At 48.5% G+C, this 14,098-nt stretch overlaps 1 protein-coding gene across 1 annotated transcript; it reads right to left on the bottom strand.

The window, feature by feature from the left end:
• Positions 1-2,169: 2,169 nt before the first annotated feature.
• CFL1 (cofilin 1) lies at positions 2,170-12,932 on the bottom strand. The gene is made up of 4 exons (XM_070950691.1): positions 12,778-12,932; positions 8,180-8,487; positions 6,073-6,149; positions 2,170-3,177 (listed from the first exon to the last, which is right to left on the bottom strand). The coding sequence occupies exons 1-4, from the start codon at positions 12,778-12,780 to the stop codon at positions 3,065-3,067; spliced, it is 501 nt and encodes a 166-aa protein (XP_070806792.1). The 5' UTR covers positions 12,781-12,932; the 3' UTR covers positions 2,170-3,064.
• Positions 12,933-14,098: the final 1,166 nt, after the last annotated feature.

Genomic DNA, 14,098 nt, shown 5'->3' with positions numbered 1-14,098 from the left:
TTCCAAGGGCATCATCATCATCATCAGGACGGCCAGACCCGGCTTCTCCTCATCTGCCTGGTGCCTCGGCTTGCCGTACCAGCCAGGTGGGAGAGCCAGGCTGCGCCAAGGTGATTCAGCTCCAGGGTGCCCGAGGCGCTGTGAATGATTGCAGGGCCCCACCCAGACAGGACTTTGGTCTCACCTGGAGGGGCTGCAGGAACCGGATTAAGCCGCACCCAAGGAGCCGAAAGCAAGATAGTTCTGAGCTTTTTGACGGCATTCCCAGAAATAAACTGAGATTATTTCATTAGAACCAAGAGTTCTTAATGAGGGCCCGTCCCTGGGAGACTGTGCCGTTGAGTCATGACGCCAGGCTTAAGGAACCCACCTTTCGCAAATAGGAAGGGTGGCTCTGACTAACCGTGACTTCTTTGCAACTATAGTTTCTCCTCTATAGTCCTCGACTCACGGTCCTCCGCTTTTACAGGCCTTACGACCAAAATGGGAGCCCAACATTTCTGTGGCTAAGCGAGACAGGTTTGAGTTTTGCGTCCCCATTTCACCAACCTTTCTTGCCACTTAAACCGTGTTGTTAGTAAACGCAGTTGGTTAAATTTAATCTGGCTTCTCCCATTGACTGTCACAAAAGGGGATCGCGGGACGCTGCCATGGTTATAAATACGAGTCGGTGGCCAAGCGTCTAAATTTCGATCACATGATCTGGGGGGGTGGATGCTGCCATGATGGTGTGAAAAAGGATCGTAAATGGACTTTTTTCAGGGTTTTTTTTTGTAACTTTCAAGAGCCGCTAAATTAATCATTGTTTAAGTTGAAAACTATCTTGTGTCAAATCTTGGGTGAACCATGATCATCTCACAAGCTGGCTTAGAAGCCATTTACCTTCTGCAAAAAACTGCACCCAATCGGAGTTTCCTCACAACAGATTTTTTTTTTTTTAAAAAAGCACAACTTTTTACCAAGATTTAAAACCTGGATGGTTGAGAGAAGGAAGTGAGATTTGTATTCGGCCTGCATGGAAATCTGGTGAAATTGGAGACAAAAATCTAGGTTAGCTATTGCTGGAGATTTACTCCCAACCCCGAAGGCAACCTGGTTAGATATTAACTATGTTCAAAGAAGCTTTTAAATTGAATTTGCCCACCTGCCTGCCTGAAACTTCAAGAGTGGTGTTTCTCAACCATGAAAATGGGTGGACTTCAAACTCCCAGGGGGGATTTTGGGAGTTGAAGTCCATACGTGCAAAGTTGAGGATTTTAAGATTTAAGAGGAAAAATCCGCTCTTAAAAACAGGTGGGACGCTGCTTTTTCCAAATTTCATTTAGAAGGCCAAATCGTTCGCTCGCTTCAATCAAACACATGGGTTAACCAAATGTAGGATTTAAAGAGGAGGAGAAAGAAAAACCCACTGGTGTGGTCTGTGGGTGGGTGGGTAACGCTAACCTTAAAATGCACAAAATTTCAAAGTTGAATTGTTTAGTTTCTGGAGGGGTGGGGGGGTGTTTCCAGAACTGGGAGATAAAACCCTAGAGAGATTGGGGAGGAAAAAGGACATTTGGTGTAGGTCCCTACTCACACCCAGAAGTAGGATTTGGCCAATCCTACAATGCAAGAGATCAACTGTGGAGCCTTTGGTGCTTTCTGAAAACTTGGGGGTGGGTTTTGTTACAGACGTTTCGTGACCTAGCTAAGTAATATAATCAGTGCTAGAAGGGAGCGGGGTTTCCAGAATGGAAGACTTTGAGGTCCTCGATGCTCTCAAGAGCTTGGTTTCCTTGCTGATGTTTCATGACCCAACTAGGGAACATCATCAGTACAAAAAAGGAGGGGGCATCTGCAGCAAACCCAACTCCCTTTCCAGCGCTGATGATGTTCCCTAGTTGGGTCCTGAAATGTCTGCAAAAAAACTGAGCTCAGAGACCATCAAGAATCAATATTCTTCCTCATTCTCCTCCTCCTCCCTGCACAACCCTCTCCTTTCTAGCATTGATGACGTTCCCTAAATGGGTCATGAAACGCCTACAAGCTCAGAGAGCCCCAAGGACGCCACCCTTCAACCCTGAGCTACGAGTTATTTCCCTCCGTCGACAAAGAGATTAACCCACCCAGGATTTCGAAGTCAGCTTCTTCCCCCGCCCCGAGCCAATAAAACCAGGCGAGGCGGCAAAGTTAGAATTATTATTATTTTTTTTATTACTGAATTCAGGTTCTTGGTGGTGCTGCTTCCATAGAGCTTGTTAATTCCACCCCCAACGTAGAGTTGGGTGCAACTGTTTTTTTTTTCCACAATATTTTATTTGTACACGGTACTACAGACAAAAGCACAGAGCTACTATGGCAGTAGTTAAGGGGAGGGAGAGTTAAAGAGGAAGGGGAGAGGAAGTTGATCACAGGGAGGGGGGCCCGGGGAACGCAAGTTGCCATTCCACACTTTCTCGTGGGGGAAAAAAAAAAAAAAAAAAAAAGAACACACACGCGTACAGAGATCCATTTTTTAAAAAAACACACCCTTTTTCTTTTTTTGTACACACTGGAAAAACGGACTTAATTCTGGAAATTCGGGTCCCCGTCGATTCCCAACCATTGGCTGCTTACCGCCGCCGCCCCCTAACCCTCGAGAGGAAGAGGAGGAGAACTGGAGGAAGCAGGTGGACCAAAGAAAACCAAGGAAGAGGCTTCTTTAGGAATGTCACAAGGGTTTGAAGGGGGGGGGAAGGAAGAGAGAGAAAGAGAGGGAAGGAAGGAAGGAGGGAAAGGAGCTGGAGAGGAATAGAGGGGGGGGAAAAAAAAAAGAAAAACTGTAGCACGTTTGGCAAATTTGAACAGCAGGCTGCAAGCCAGCTGCGGAGACAGGAGGAGAGAGAGAGAAAGAAAGAGAGAGAGAGAGAGCACCAGGCCAGGGAAGATGAGAAGGCAGAAAAAAAATAATAATTGGAATGGAACCGAGAAAAGGAAGGAAAACCCCCCCAACCCCACCCCCAACAGTAGCAATGGGGCCATTAACATGGAAGCTCCAGAGTCACTGGCACGACAGGGGACCCGGGAAAAGGGAGGAGAGGGGGTCTCACACGGGCTTGCCCTCCAAGCTGATGACGCAGCTGCCTCCCAGCTTTTCCGCTAGACTCTGGCGGTCTTTAATGTCTTCTAGGCCGTTTGCTTGCCATTCGTGCTTGATCCCTGTGAGGGAGGGAGAGAAAGGAGGGGTGAGATTTTTTTGGGGGGGGGGGATATGGGGGTTGTCCCCACTCCGGCACCTAAGGTTGGGTATTCAGATTTATTGGACTCATACACTGGAAGGAAGTTCGATCCTAGGTAGAGGCAGGTATTTCTCGGGGCACAATGAGAATAGATCTGCCGAACAAAACTCCTCATCGGCAACAGGAAGGGCATTCGGCCAGGAAACACTCAGCTCCATTCATTTGCCCAGACTCCACCCCGTAAAGGGTCTTCGTACTTTCCGTCATGCACTTAAGACCTTTCTATTTCACCAAGCCGGGCTGGCATAAATCTCTTCTAATTTTTCTAAATCTTTATGCTGAAAATTCTTAACTGATGAACCAAATTGGCTTAATCATCTTATATTCACATTTTATATGTATGATATTTTAACTGTTCACTGCCCTGAGTCCTTCGGGAGAAGGGCGGTATAGAAATTGAATAAATAAATAAATAAAATAAATAAAATTATGGGGTCGTTTGATGATATAGCTGGAAGGAACCTCGGAGGTCTTCTAGTCCAACCCCCCCTGCTCAAGGCAGGATACCAGGGACGGGCAATTTATTTTCCCAAGGGGCCGCATGAGAAACTGGGACGGTGGCAGAGAACCACACTGATAGGGCTGGGAAGATGTGTAGGCATGGACGGGTGCAAATATACTAAATTATAAATAACCATTCGCAGTGTCCTTCATAATAAAAGCAATCTACGCAGACCCAGATAGGGACAGCCATACGGCTGTATGTAGCCTGGGACCATAAAAATGTCTTTTTAAAAAAAAAAAAAAAAACCTAAAAGTACTTTTATTAAAAACTACAGGTAGCCAAATTTACAAATAGTTCATTGAGTGACCGCTCAAAGTTAAAACAGCAGTTAAAAAGTGAGCAATGACCATTTTTTTAAAAAATACTTATGTCCGTCGTAGCATTCCCCATAATCAAAATACGAGACGCTTGGCATCTGACTCGTACTTATGACAGTTGCAGTGTCCTTCTGACAAGCAGAGTCAATAAGGAAGCCGGATTCATTTAACAACCGAGTTGCTAACTTAACATTGGCAGTGATTCACTTAACATCTGGGGCAAGAAGAGGTCCGAAAAAGGAGGCCTAATTCATTTAATAAATGTCCCACTTAGCAACAGAAACGTTGGGCTCAATTGTGGTCATAGGTCGAGGACTACCTGTGAACCATGCAAGTCAGTCAGGGCCGGATGGGGACAAGCCAAAGGGCTGGATTTGAGCTGTAAAATACCCAGATGTGCCTTGTACATTATCTCCGATCCCTCACTGGCTCTTGACCCCTTTCCTCTGCCCCCCATAGCAGAGCCCAGAGAACAGAATTCTGGCTGCAGAAAAGTAATTTAAATGCTGGAAAACCAAAATATTTTGAAGCTCCTGCTTTTCCTATCAAGTCACACACAACCTGATACTTCCACTGGGAGATTAAGCTGCTGGGAAAAAGGGGAGGCAGATGTACCCCAGAATCCCCAACCAGAACTGGAGGAGCCAATTGTAACTCATTTCCAACTTTTTAAATCCCCAGCATTTCCTTGATGCTGGAAAAAGGGGAAGTCTGCCTTTGAGACAGGTAGAAAGGGGAGAGGGGGGTCAGAAAGACCCAAATTGGCTGTACAGCTTAGTCCTTGACTTACAACAATTGGGACTAGGAATTTCCATCTTTAAGTAAGGCTGCTGCTAAGTGAGCTGTGCCCCCGTTTTATGATTCTTGCCACGGTGGTTAACCCCTGTGGTTGCAAAAGTCAATCACACGGTCATTGAGCCAACCTGGCTTCCACCCACTGGCTTTTGTCAGAAGCCGCAGACGGCGATCCCCGTAGCCTTGGGGCCCTCGTTGACAATTGTCAATAAATACACGCCAGTGTGCCAAGCACCCAAATTGTGTGATCGCACGACGGAGGGGATGAGACGATAGGACTAACGCTTAAGTGACTTCCTTTCAAGTGCCGGTGCCATTTCGGATGGTCGCTAAGTGAATGGTTATAAGTCAAGGACTACTTGCAGTAGAAGTTCAACATGGGGCGGGGAAGAAAGTAAGACGACTGGGTTGACTTGGGACGCTAAAAGATCCCGGAGGCTTTAAGACGCCCGATTCAGAATCAGGTCACAATATTTATTTATTTATTTATTTAATATAATTTGTATGTCCCAGAGCCTTTTCTAAAAATAGGGGGGTTAAAAGTCAAGAGGAATCAGTCCAAACTGGGATATTACAGGTAATCCTTGACTTATGACTACGACAGAGCCCCCCAAATGTACATCGCTGAAGCCAAACGTTTGTTAAGCGAGCTCTCTGCCCTGTTTTATTTTGTTGTTAAGGGAATCGTTGCATTTGTTAATAACCACCGGTTGTTAAGTGAACCTGGCTTCCCCGAAGGTCACAAATGGGGATCACGTGACCCTGGGATAAAATACGACTCCGTTGCCTGATCAGGTGACCAAGGGGAGGCTGCAAATGTTAAAGTGTGAAAAACAGTCCAGACAGTGTCGTGTTTTTTTTTTTTTCCAGTGTCGTTGGAACTTCGAATGGTTATTACACAAACTGTTGTTAAGTCAGGGACTGCCTGTATTTCAATTCAACTCGCTTCCGGTTTCTAACTGCAGGCGTTAGGCCTTCCTCCGGCCAATGGGGAGCCGAGAAAGAGAACTTCCTCACGCTGGGCATCCGTCAAGTAAGATGCCGACATGTCCAGGGAAGAGATCGATTTGAGGGCAAGCCACGGCTACGGGCATTCAAGCTGGGTCACCTGTCATCCCTGAGCCCCAACGGGCAGCCAGCCAGAACCCTGGTGGTACAAGCCCTGCCTCTACCTGTGCTCACACCTGCCGGCTCTCACCTGGAAATTTCTTCTTGAGGGCATCCTTGGAGCTGGCGTAGATCATCTTGCTCTTCAAAGGAGCACTCTCGGGCGCCCTGCAGGGAGAGAGACAAAAGCTTTCACACACCGGGTATGTTACTGGCCTCCTGCCCACCACCATTTCCCTGCCAGTTTTGCCATTTTATTTTCACTTATTAAGCGTTTTATGCTACCCGTATCTCCCTACGAGGCAACTTTAGTTCCTGTGTTGATGCTGTGGAAGGAGCAGGGTTTTTAAAAGGAAGCAAATGTGGAAGAGGTCATTCATTAATAAATCCCCCAAATAGCAATAGCAATTAAGACTTATACGCCGCTTCATTAGTGCTTTACAGTTCTCTCTAAGCAGTTTACAAAGTCAGCCTCTTGCCCCCAACAATCCGGGTCCTGATTTTAGCTACCTCAAGTAAAGATGGAAGGCTGAGTCAAGCTTGAACCGATCAGGATCGAACTCCTGGCAGTGGGCAGTTTGCTTGCCAATACTGCATTTTAACCGGAGGGAGGGAAGGAAAAGCAATAGCACGTAGACTTATATACCGCTTCACAGTGTTTTACAGCCCTCTCTAAGCAGTTGAGAGTCAGCCTCTTGCCCCCAGCAATCTGGGTCCTCATTTTACTGACCTCGGAAGGATGGAAGGCTGAATCAACCTCAAGCCGGTGAGGATCAAACTGCTGGCAGTCAGCAGAATTAGCCTGCAATGCTGCACTCTAACCACTGTGCCCCCATGGCTCAAATGGGGGCATTCTCAGGAGGAGGAGCACTTCACATGAACTCTACATCACCCACTAACTAATCCAGCATGAGCCTTGCTGCTTGGGAGATGTTAACACCGGGAGCCAAGAAGCTTCCCCACCTTCAGACCGGGCCTCATACCTGCCGTCAAGAGGTGCATCTTTAAAATTAAATCGCTTATGGGAAGACTGGAGAACAGCAGGATGTGGTTGAGACCCTCACCTGTGCACTCTTTTCAGGGAGGCCCCAACTGAGATGGACGAGAAGCTGCAAGCCAGCCCAGCCCCAGACACATACACACCCTCTCCAGGTCCTCAATTATACAGATCATCCCAAGTTAATTATTGTTTTCTCGCCCCATCTTAACATACTGGGAGTGAAGCAGCCGTCTAGAAGTCTATTCCCCAGGTACCGAGGTTGGGAGGGAGAGGAGATCAGGCAGGATATGGGGCGGTCTTCCTACAGTGCTTTAATTTTAAAGGTGGGGAGGAGAGCTCAGTAACACACAGACACACACACACAGAGCTCTTTGTACCAATCTGGGAGCGCTCACCTCATAGGCTGATGGAGGAAAATCACCTCCTTAATGGCACACAGCCAAGCAGGTTTAGGAAGGATAAACCCGCCAATTCAGACAAGAGGCTGGTGATAAGGCGCCAGTCCTCACCCCCCAGCAAGGGGGCAGCCTAGGCAACTCAGAATAACAGAGTAACAGAGTTGGAAGGGACCTTGGAGGTCTTCTAGTCCAACTCATGCCTCTGAAAGCAGACTTGGTTTAATGACCATCAGAAAAGCTCCCGGAATAGGGCAGGAAGAAGCTTGCCTGTGCAAAGTATTCAGCCTTTAGTCACTGGGAAAAGGGTCTTTGAAGGGGGGTGGGGAGCATGTCCACACAGGAAGGAAGGAAGGAGAAAGAGGGAGGAAAGGAAGTCAAAAAGCGAGGGAGGGAGGAGAAAGCAAAGAAGAAAGGAAGGAGAAAGAGAACAAGGAAAGGAGGAGGAGGAAGGAAGGAGAAAGAGGGAGGAAAGGAGGACAAAGAGCAAGGGAGGGAGGGAGGGAGGAGAAAGCAAAGAAGAAAGGAGGGAGGGAGAAAGCGGGGGAGGAGAAAGAGCAAGGAAGGAAGGAGGAAGGAAAGAGAAAGAGGGAGGAAGAGACAAGGAAGGAGAAAGAGGGAGGAAGGAAGAGTGCAAGGAAAGGAGGAGGAGGAAAGGAGGACAAAGAGCAAGGGGAAAGCAAAGAAGAAAGGAAGGAGGAAGAGGGAGGGAGAGAAAGAGAGCAAGGAAGGAAAGGAGGAGGAGGGAGAAAGAGGGAGGGAGGAGGAAGAGAATGAGGAAGGAGGAGGGAAGGAAGCCTCACCAGAAGAGGAAGACCAGATCTTCCTTTTTGCTCTCCTTGGTTTCGTAGGTGGCGTCATAGAGGGCGTAGCGGCAGTCGCTGGGGGGCAGCATGGCGACGAAGTGCAGGTAGGGGTCATCGACGGTGTCTCCCAGGTCGCCCACCAGGATCTCCTTGCCAGCCTCCAGGATGATCTTCTTCTTGTCCTCGCTCAGGCAGAAGATGACGGCCTTCTTGCGCTTCTTCTGCTCCTCCTGGGGGGCGTGTTTGCGCACCTTCATGTCGTTGAACACCTGGATGACTTTGTCACAGACGGTGACCCCAGAGGCCTGGGTGGGGGGGGGGACACACCAAGGGGAGAAACACTCAGTGACGGCCCCCAATGAGGGTGCCACAGTACAGGAAGTCCTCAACTTGCAACCACAATTGAACCCGAAATTATGCTGCTAAGGGCGGCGTCTATTAAGTGAGCTTCGCCCCATTTACAACTTTCCTTGCCACATCTGTTAAGTGAATCACTGCAGGTGTTAAAATTAGTCAGTGAATCCAGCTCCCCTCCCACCCTTGACTTTGCTTGTCAGGTCGCAAAAGGGGATCACGTGACCCCAGGACACTGCAACTGTCATAAATGTGAATCAGGTGTCAAGCATCCCAATGTAAATCACATGACCCTGCTCACTAATCACATGTCATTAGTGTGAGGGGAAAAAAAACGGTCCAAAGTCACTTTTTCCAGTGCCGGTCTAAGTACGGTCACTAAACAAACTGTTGTAAGTCGAGAACAACCAGTACTGAATGCACCAGGGCTGCTTCTCAATCTGGGCAATGGGTGGACTTCAACTCCCAGAATTCCCCTGCTAGGTAGCCCTCGATTTATAAGCATTCATTTAGTGACCGTTTAAGTTACAATGGCACTGGAAAAAGTGACTTCTGATCAGTTTTCTGTTGACCGCAGTAGCATCTCCACAGCCATGGGATCAAAATCGACATGTATTTATGATGGCTGGGGCGTCAGGGGTGGGGGTCACCTGATCATCGTTTGCACCCTTCCCAAGCGGTTTCTGACAAGCAATGGGGGAAAGCCATGTTCCCTTAAACACCTGCAGTGATTCACTTCACCACCACGGCAGAAAAAGGTTGTAAAATCAGACGTGACCCGCTTAATGACCGTGTTTTAACAATGGAAATTCTAGCTTTGTGTTCCCAAGTCGATGTCTCCTGTACAAGATTACAACAGGTAAGGAAGGCGTGGGAAATCCCAGGCACATGCTAAGTGTATCAGTCACCGTTTGTTAAATCAGGCTTGCCCATCACGAGGTTCACATCATATGCTAAACTAGAAAGCACAGCTAACTAACTAGTAGCTGGGATGCTCTTCAAATGCTCTACCCTGTTTTTGCACAATATTCCAATATTTGGGGGGTTGCCACAGAGAAGAGGGGGTCAACCTATTCTTCAAAGCACCTGAAGGCAGAACAAGAAGCAACGGATGGAAATCAAGGCAGAGAAGCAACTGAAGATAAAGGAAAAATTTCCTGACAAATGAGAACAATCAAGTTTGTCTCCAGAAATTGGGAAGGTGCTCCATCGCTGGAGGTTTTTACGAAAAGACTGGACAGCCATTTGTCCAGAATGGTGTAAAGTGGGTTGGACTAGAAGACCTCCGAGGTCCCTTCCGATTCTGTTATACCAAGACAAGGAATGGATTGCCCACAAAAGACTGCACCGCCCCTATCTCTGCAACTTCCTTCCCACCGAGTGCAAACTCTGGCTGCGGAAAAGGGAACTGATTGACTGATCAAAATCTCTCTGTAGAAGACCCATTTTCAGGATAGCCGAGTTCGCACAACGTTGTTAAGGCTGGGCCAACGTGGGATCGGATTATTTGTTCGGGGCAGAAGGCCAGTCAATTGTGGCAACCAAGAAGCCAGAATAGGGTTTGTGTGTTTCGGCAGCTCTCCATCCCGGGGGGGCATAAAATCATGATTACAGAGGCCAAGGAAAGTTTGAAGAGTCTGTTGGAAAAAACCAAGCAGGATGAAAGGGATACTTTCCTCCAGCTGGCTGCATCAAGCTTTTCATTAAAAGCAAGCCTTTCAGAAGGATGCCGGCTGAAGAGGAAGCTCCCACCCTCGTGAGACGAGCCAACCGGAGGCAAACTCGGCTCCGACTGAAGGCAGGAGAGCTAGGCGTGGCACCAGCCCAGAGAGAGAAAAGAAGGGAACACCAAGGACTGCCTTTGGCAATCCCCTCTTCCTGATTTCGCTGGAAGGAATCATAGCTTGCCATCATAGCTTACTGGGGAGGGGGAAAAAAGTACAGGCCGAAAAGAGCAGGTGGCCCGAAGCTGCCAGATGGTGCTTGGGCTGCAGAAAGGGAAGTGGCGCCCTGCCGCAGAGAGAGGAGGGGGGGGAACGGGTGGCTGCAAAGAGAAATGTTAGAGATGGAGGAAAAGAATTCAGAAATGCAGAATTGGAAGCCTGGGGTGGGGGTGGGAATTTGCCGACCGTAGAATTATATGGGTTGGAAGGGACTTTGGAGGTCTTCTAGTCCAACCACTTACTCAACCCAGAAGCAAGGGGGGGATGGAAAGAGACAGCGGCACTGAAAGGCCAGAGCGGAAAATGGGGGGGGTGGGAGGTGGGGCAGGTGAGAAAGGGAGCGAGGTGAAGGTGTAGATTGAGATGTGGGGGGGGAGGACAAAATTTAGGAGGGTGGGGGCTTCCTGAAACAATAGTACAGGTACATGGTAATTCCATACTCTTTGTTCTCTTAAATACACTCACAAACACAGAGGGATATTCTGTATTTCTTGTCTCTTCCATATATGGACCTTGGAACGTGAGAACTGGGGAGGGACTCCCACTGTTAAAACTCACATCACAGAGCGGGAGGGCTCCCTCAATGGTGACCCGGCCTATAGTTCCCATCATCCCCTGACCAGAAAGGAATACCCATCCCTCTCTGATTGTGGCGGCCCATGTTCCTCTCCTGCCTCCATTGTACCATGCACACAGCCCTTTAGAGATGCAGGCGTGCCAAAGACACACAAGGGCCATCCTTTCTCAGCCATGTGTGGCCGGAGATAATGAGCCCCTTGTCTTCCAGCCATCTTGGGGAGGGCCAATGAATCCCAGGGATGGGAGTGATCAAATGAGCATAGCACTTTCGCTCTCTCTGTGTGTGTGTTGTGTGAATGCACCCCCAAAAGCCACCAGATCACCCAAAAGCTGGCTAGCGACAAAACCATGCCAAAAAAAAAAGAGAGAGAGAGAGAAATGTGGGAGGAGTAGTAGTAGACCCCTTCCTCCCCATTTGAAAAGACCAAGGGGAGAGGAGGGGAATGAAGACATTAAGAGAGTACATTAAGGAGTACCTAATTGGGGGGGGAAGGTAAAAAGAGGGTAATTTTGGGCCAGGAAATGAAATTGAGCAGGAAATACAGTGGGGGTGGGGCATTCAGGTTTAGGGGGGAACCGCCCCCCCCAAGGGAAAAGGGGAAAAATGAGGATAAGGAAAGGAAGATGGGGCAATGGGGTTGCATTTTTTGGCTTCTCACCCATTGCTAGGAAAGGCATTACAGGGAGCTTGGATGGGGGGGGAGAGAAGGAATATTTCTTCGAAGGTGGGGGTGGCACAGAGGAAACCATGGGGATGCTTCACATCTCCTTACAATTTGGGGGGGGAGGGGAAGGAGACACCCCCACCACAAATTGGGAAACAGGTCCGAGGGTGGGAGATGATGATTGGGGGGGAGGGCACAAAGGCTATAGGGATACTCCTATAGCCCCCCCTTGATGTACAGGGGGGAGGGAGAAAGGAGACCCCCCACCTCCCAGAAACTGGGAGAAGTCATCAACGGGGGAGGGGGAAGAATGAATCAGAGGATACTTCATGTCCCCATATACTTGGGAGGAGGAAACCCCAAAAAAATTGGGAGAAAAAAAGACACTGAGGAAGAAGATGGGGGGGGGGGTACAGAGGATACTTACATGTCCCCTCCTATTTGGGGGGCTGGAGACCCCACAAAAAATTCAGAGAAAAAAGGCACAGAGGATATTTCATGTCCCCTCATACTTGGGGGGTGGAGACCCCCAAAAATTCAAAGGAAAAAAGGCACTGAGGAAGAATATGGGGGGGCACAGAGGATACTTCATGTCCCCTCATATTTGGGGGCGGAGACCCCCCAAATAATTGGAAAAAAAGGGGGTGGGAAAGGGAACTGAGGAAAAAGATGGGGGGGGCACAGAGACCCTTCAGCCCCCTGACTTGGAGGGTGAGGGGGGGGGGAGAAAGAAAGGAGACCCCCCCACACACAGAAATTGTGAAGAGAAGCAGCTCTAAGGGGGGGTTATGTGTGTGAAAGGAGAGGGGAAAAAGGGGGAATATAAAGGGAATATTGGGGGGGTCTTGAGGGGGGAAAAAAACCACCCCGAGAATGAAATACCTCAGGGAAGCCAAAATAGGGACTCCCCCCCACCTCACTCCCCCCCTCCCGCCGCTTCCCTGAGGAAGCCCCCACAAAATGGCGGCCGGGAGACAAGATGGCGGCCTAACGTGAGGGGGGGGTGATGTGTGAGGAGAGTTGTGGGGGGGGGCGGCGAACCGGCGGGTCTTACCATGGCGCCGGGCGGTTGAGGCGGCGAAGAGAAAGAAGAAGAGGCGGCGGTGCTTTTCGGCGGTCCGGGGCTGAGGCGGCAGAGGCGCGGCTTGGTGGCCTCGTCAGGCTCCGCGGCGGCTTCGACTGGCGCTGCGCGACTGGCGAGGCCCGAAAGGAACTACGGCCACGCCCCGCCTTGGCCCTTCCGCTTTAAGGCACCGCCCGAGGAGGAGCCGCTTCCGGTCCGGCGGCGCGGAGCCTGTCGGGAAAGCGAGTCCGACTATCCCTCCCCCCCCCACGCGCATCGCCGCCGCCGCCTTTCTCTTTCTTGTTGAATGGAGTTTTGGGCGGGACGAAAAAGCAGAGCGTGTGGGGGGGGCTCGTTGCCATAGGAACGGGAAGCCATTTTCCCCGGGCCTTCTCATTTCCTTCATACCAGCCATTTTTTTTTTAAAAAGCCCAATTATTATTATTTTAAATCAATAATTCTGTATGAGTCCCGTCGGGTATAACTTAAAAACAAAATATGTCTTTTTTTTTTTTTTTTGCCCCCCCCCACACGCCTGCCTCCTCGTGGGCGCTGGAAAAGACTCATGGGAAGTCCCGGGGTTACATGGGAAATGTAGTGTTTTTTTATTTAAAGGCACTGAAAAGGGAGGAAGAGAAACGGGGAGAAAGTGAAATAATTATTTTTTAAGGGGCGGGGAAGATGTCCCTCGAGGCTTATTTTCTGAAATTAAAGGCTTTCCGGATTATCTGCTGGTTTAATTCCCAAATCTTCATGCAAGAGGCACGGCTAAGCTTTTGTGCAGAACATTTTTAACTGCTTTTTTCCTTGCTAAATAATACTTGGATCTGATGCAAAATCCCAATTTACAGAATCTTAATGAAGAAAAGGGAGAAAAAATCTTGTATTTTTCTCCCAGATCTTTGTTCATCTTTTTCTCCCAACTTGATTTTTGCAGTTCAAGGTGACAAACCTTTTCTTTTGAAATTATTCAACGTCTTATTTTTAAAAAAGCCATGGGAAAAACATTTATCATGGAAGAACGATCTTTGATTTAGGAATAAGAACACACAAAAAAAGTGGGAAAGGCAGTTTCAAAAATCATAAAACACTTTTTTAAAACTGGGTTGAGCTTCTGCAGAGTGCAGAGTTTTTTTACCTAAGAAAGAGAAAAGTTGCTGATTCTTTTCTTTATTTTCACCTGAAAATCATTTCCGTAATGATTTGAGCATAAGCAAGGTCTTCTCTGCTCCAAAAAACGCAAGAGCCTTTTTTAAAAGTTATTTTTAAATGTCAAAAGGAAGTAGGCTTTTATTGATTGGCTGATTGATTA

The sequence above is a fragment of the Pituophis catenifer genome, unplaced genomic scaffold (genome assembly GCF_029215685.1).
Source record: "Pituophis catenifer annectens isolate HBS135680 unplaced genomic scaffold, rPitCat1.0.hap2 SCAF_10, whole genome shotgun sequence".
In the NCBI taxonomy this organism is placed as follows: Eukaryota; Metazoa; Chordata; class Lepidosauria; order Squamata; family Colubridae; genus Pituophis; species Pituophis catenifer.
This window is presented reverse-complemented; position numbering and strand designations above follow the sequence as displayed.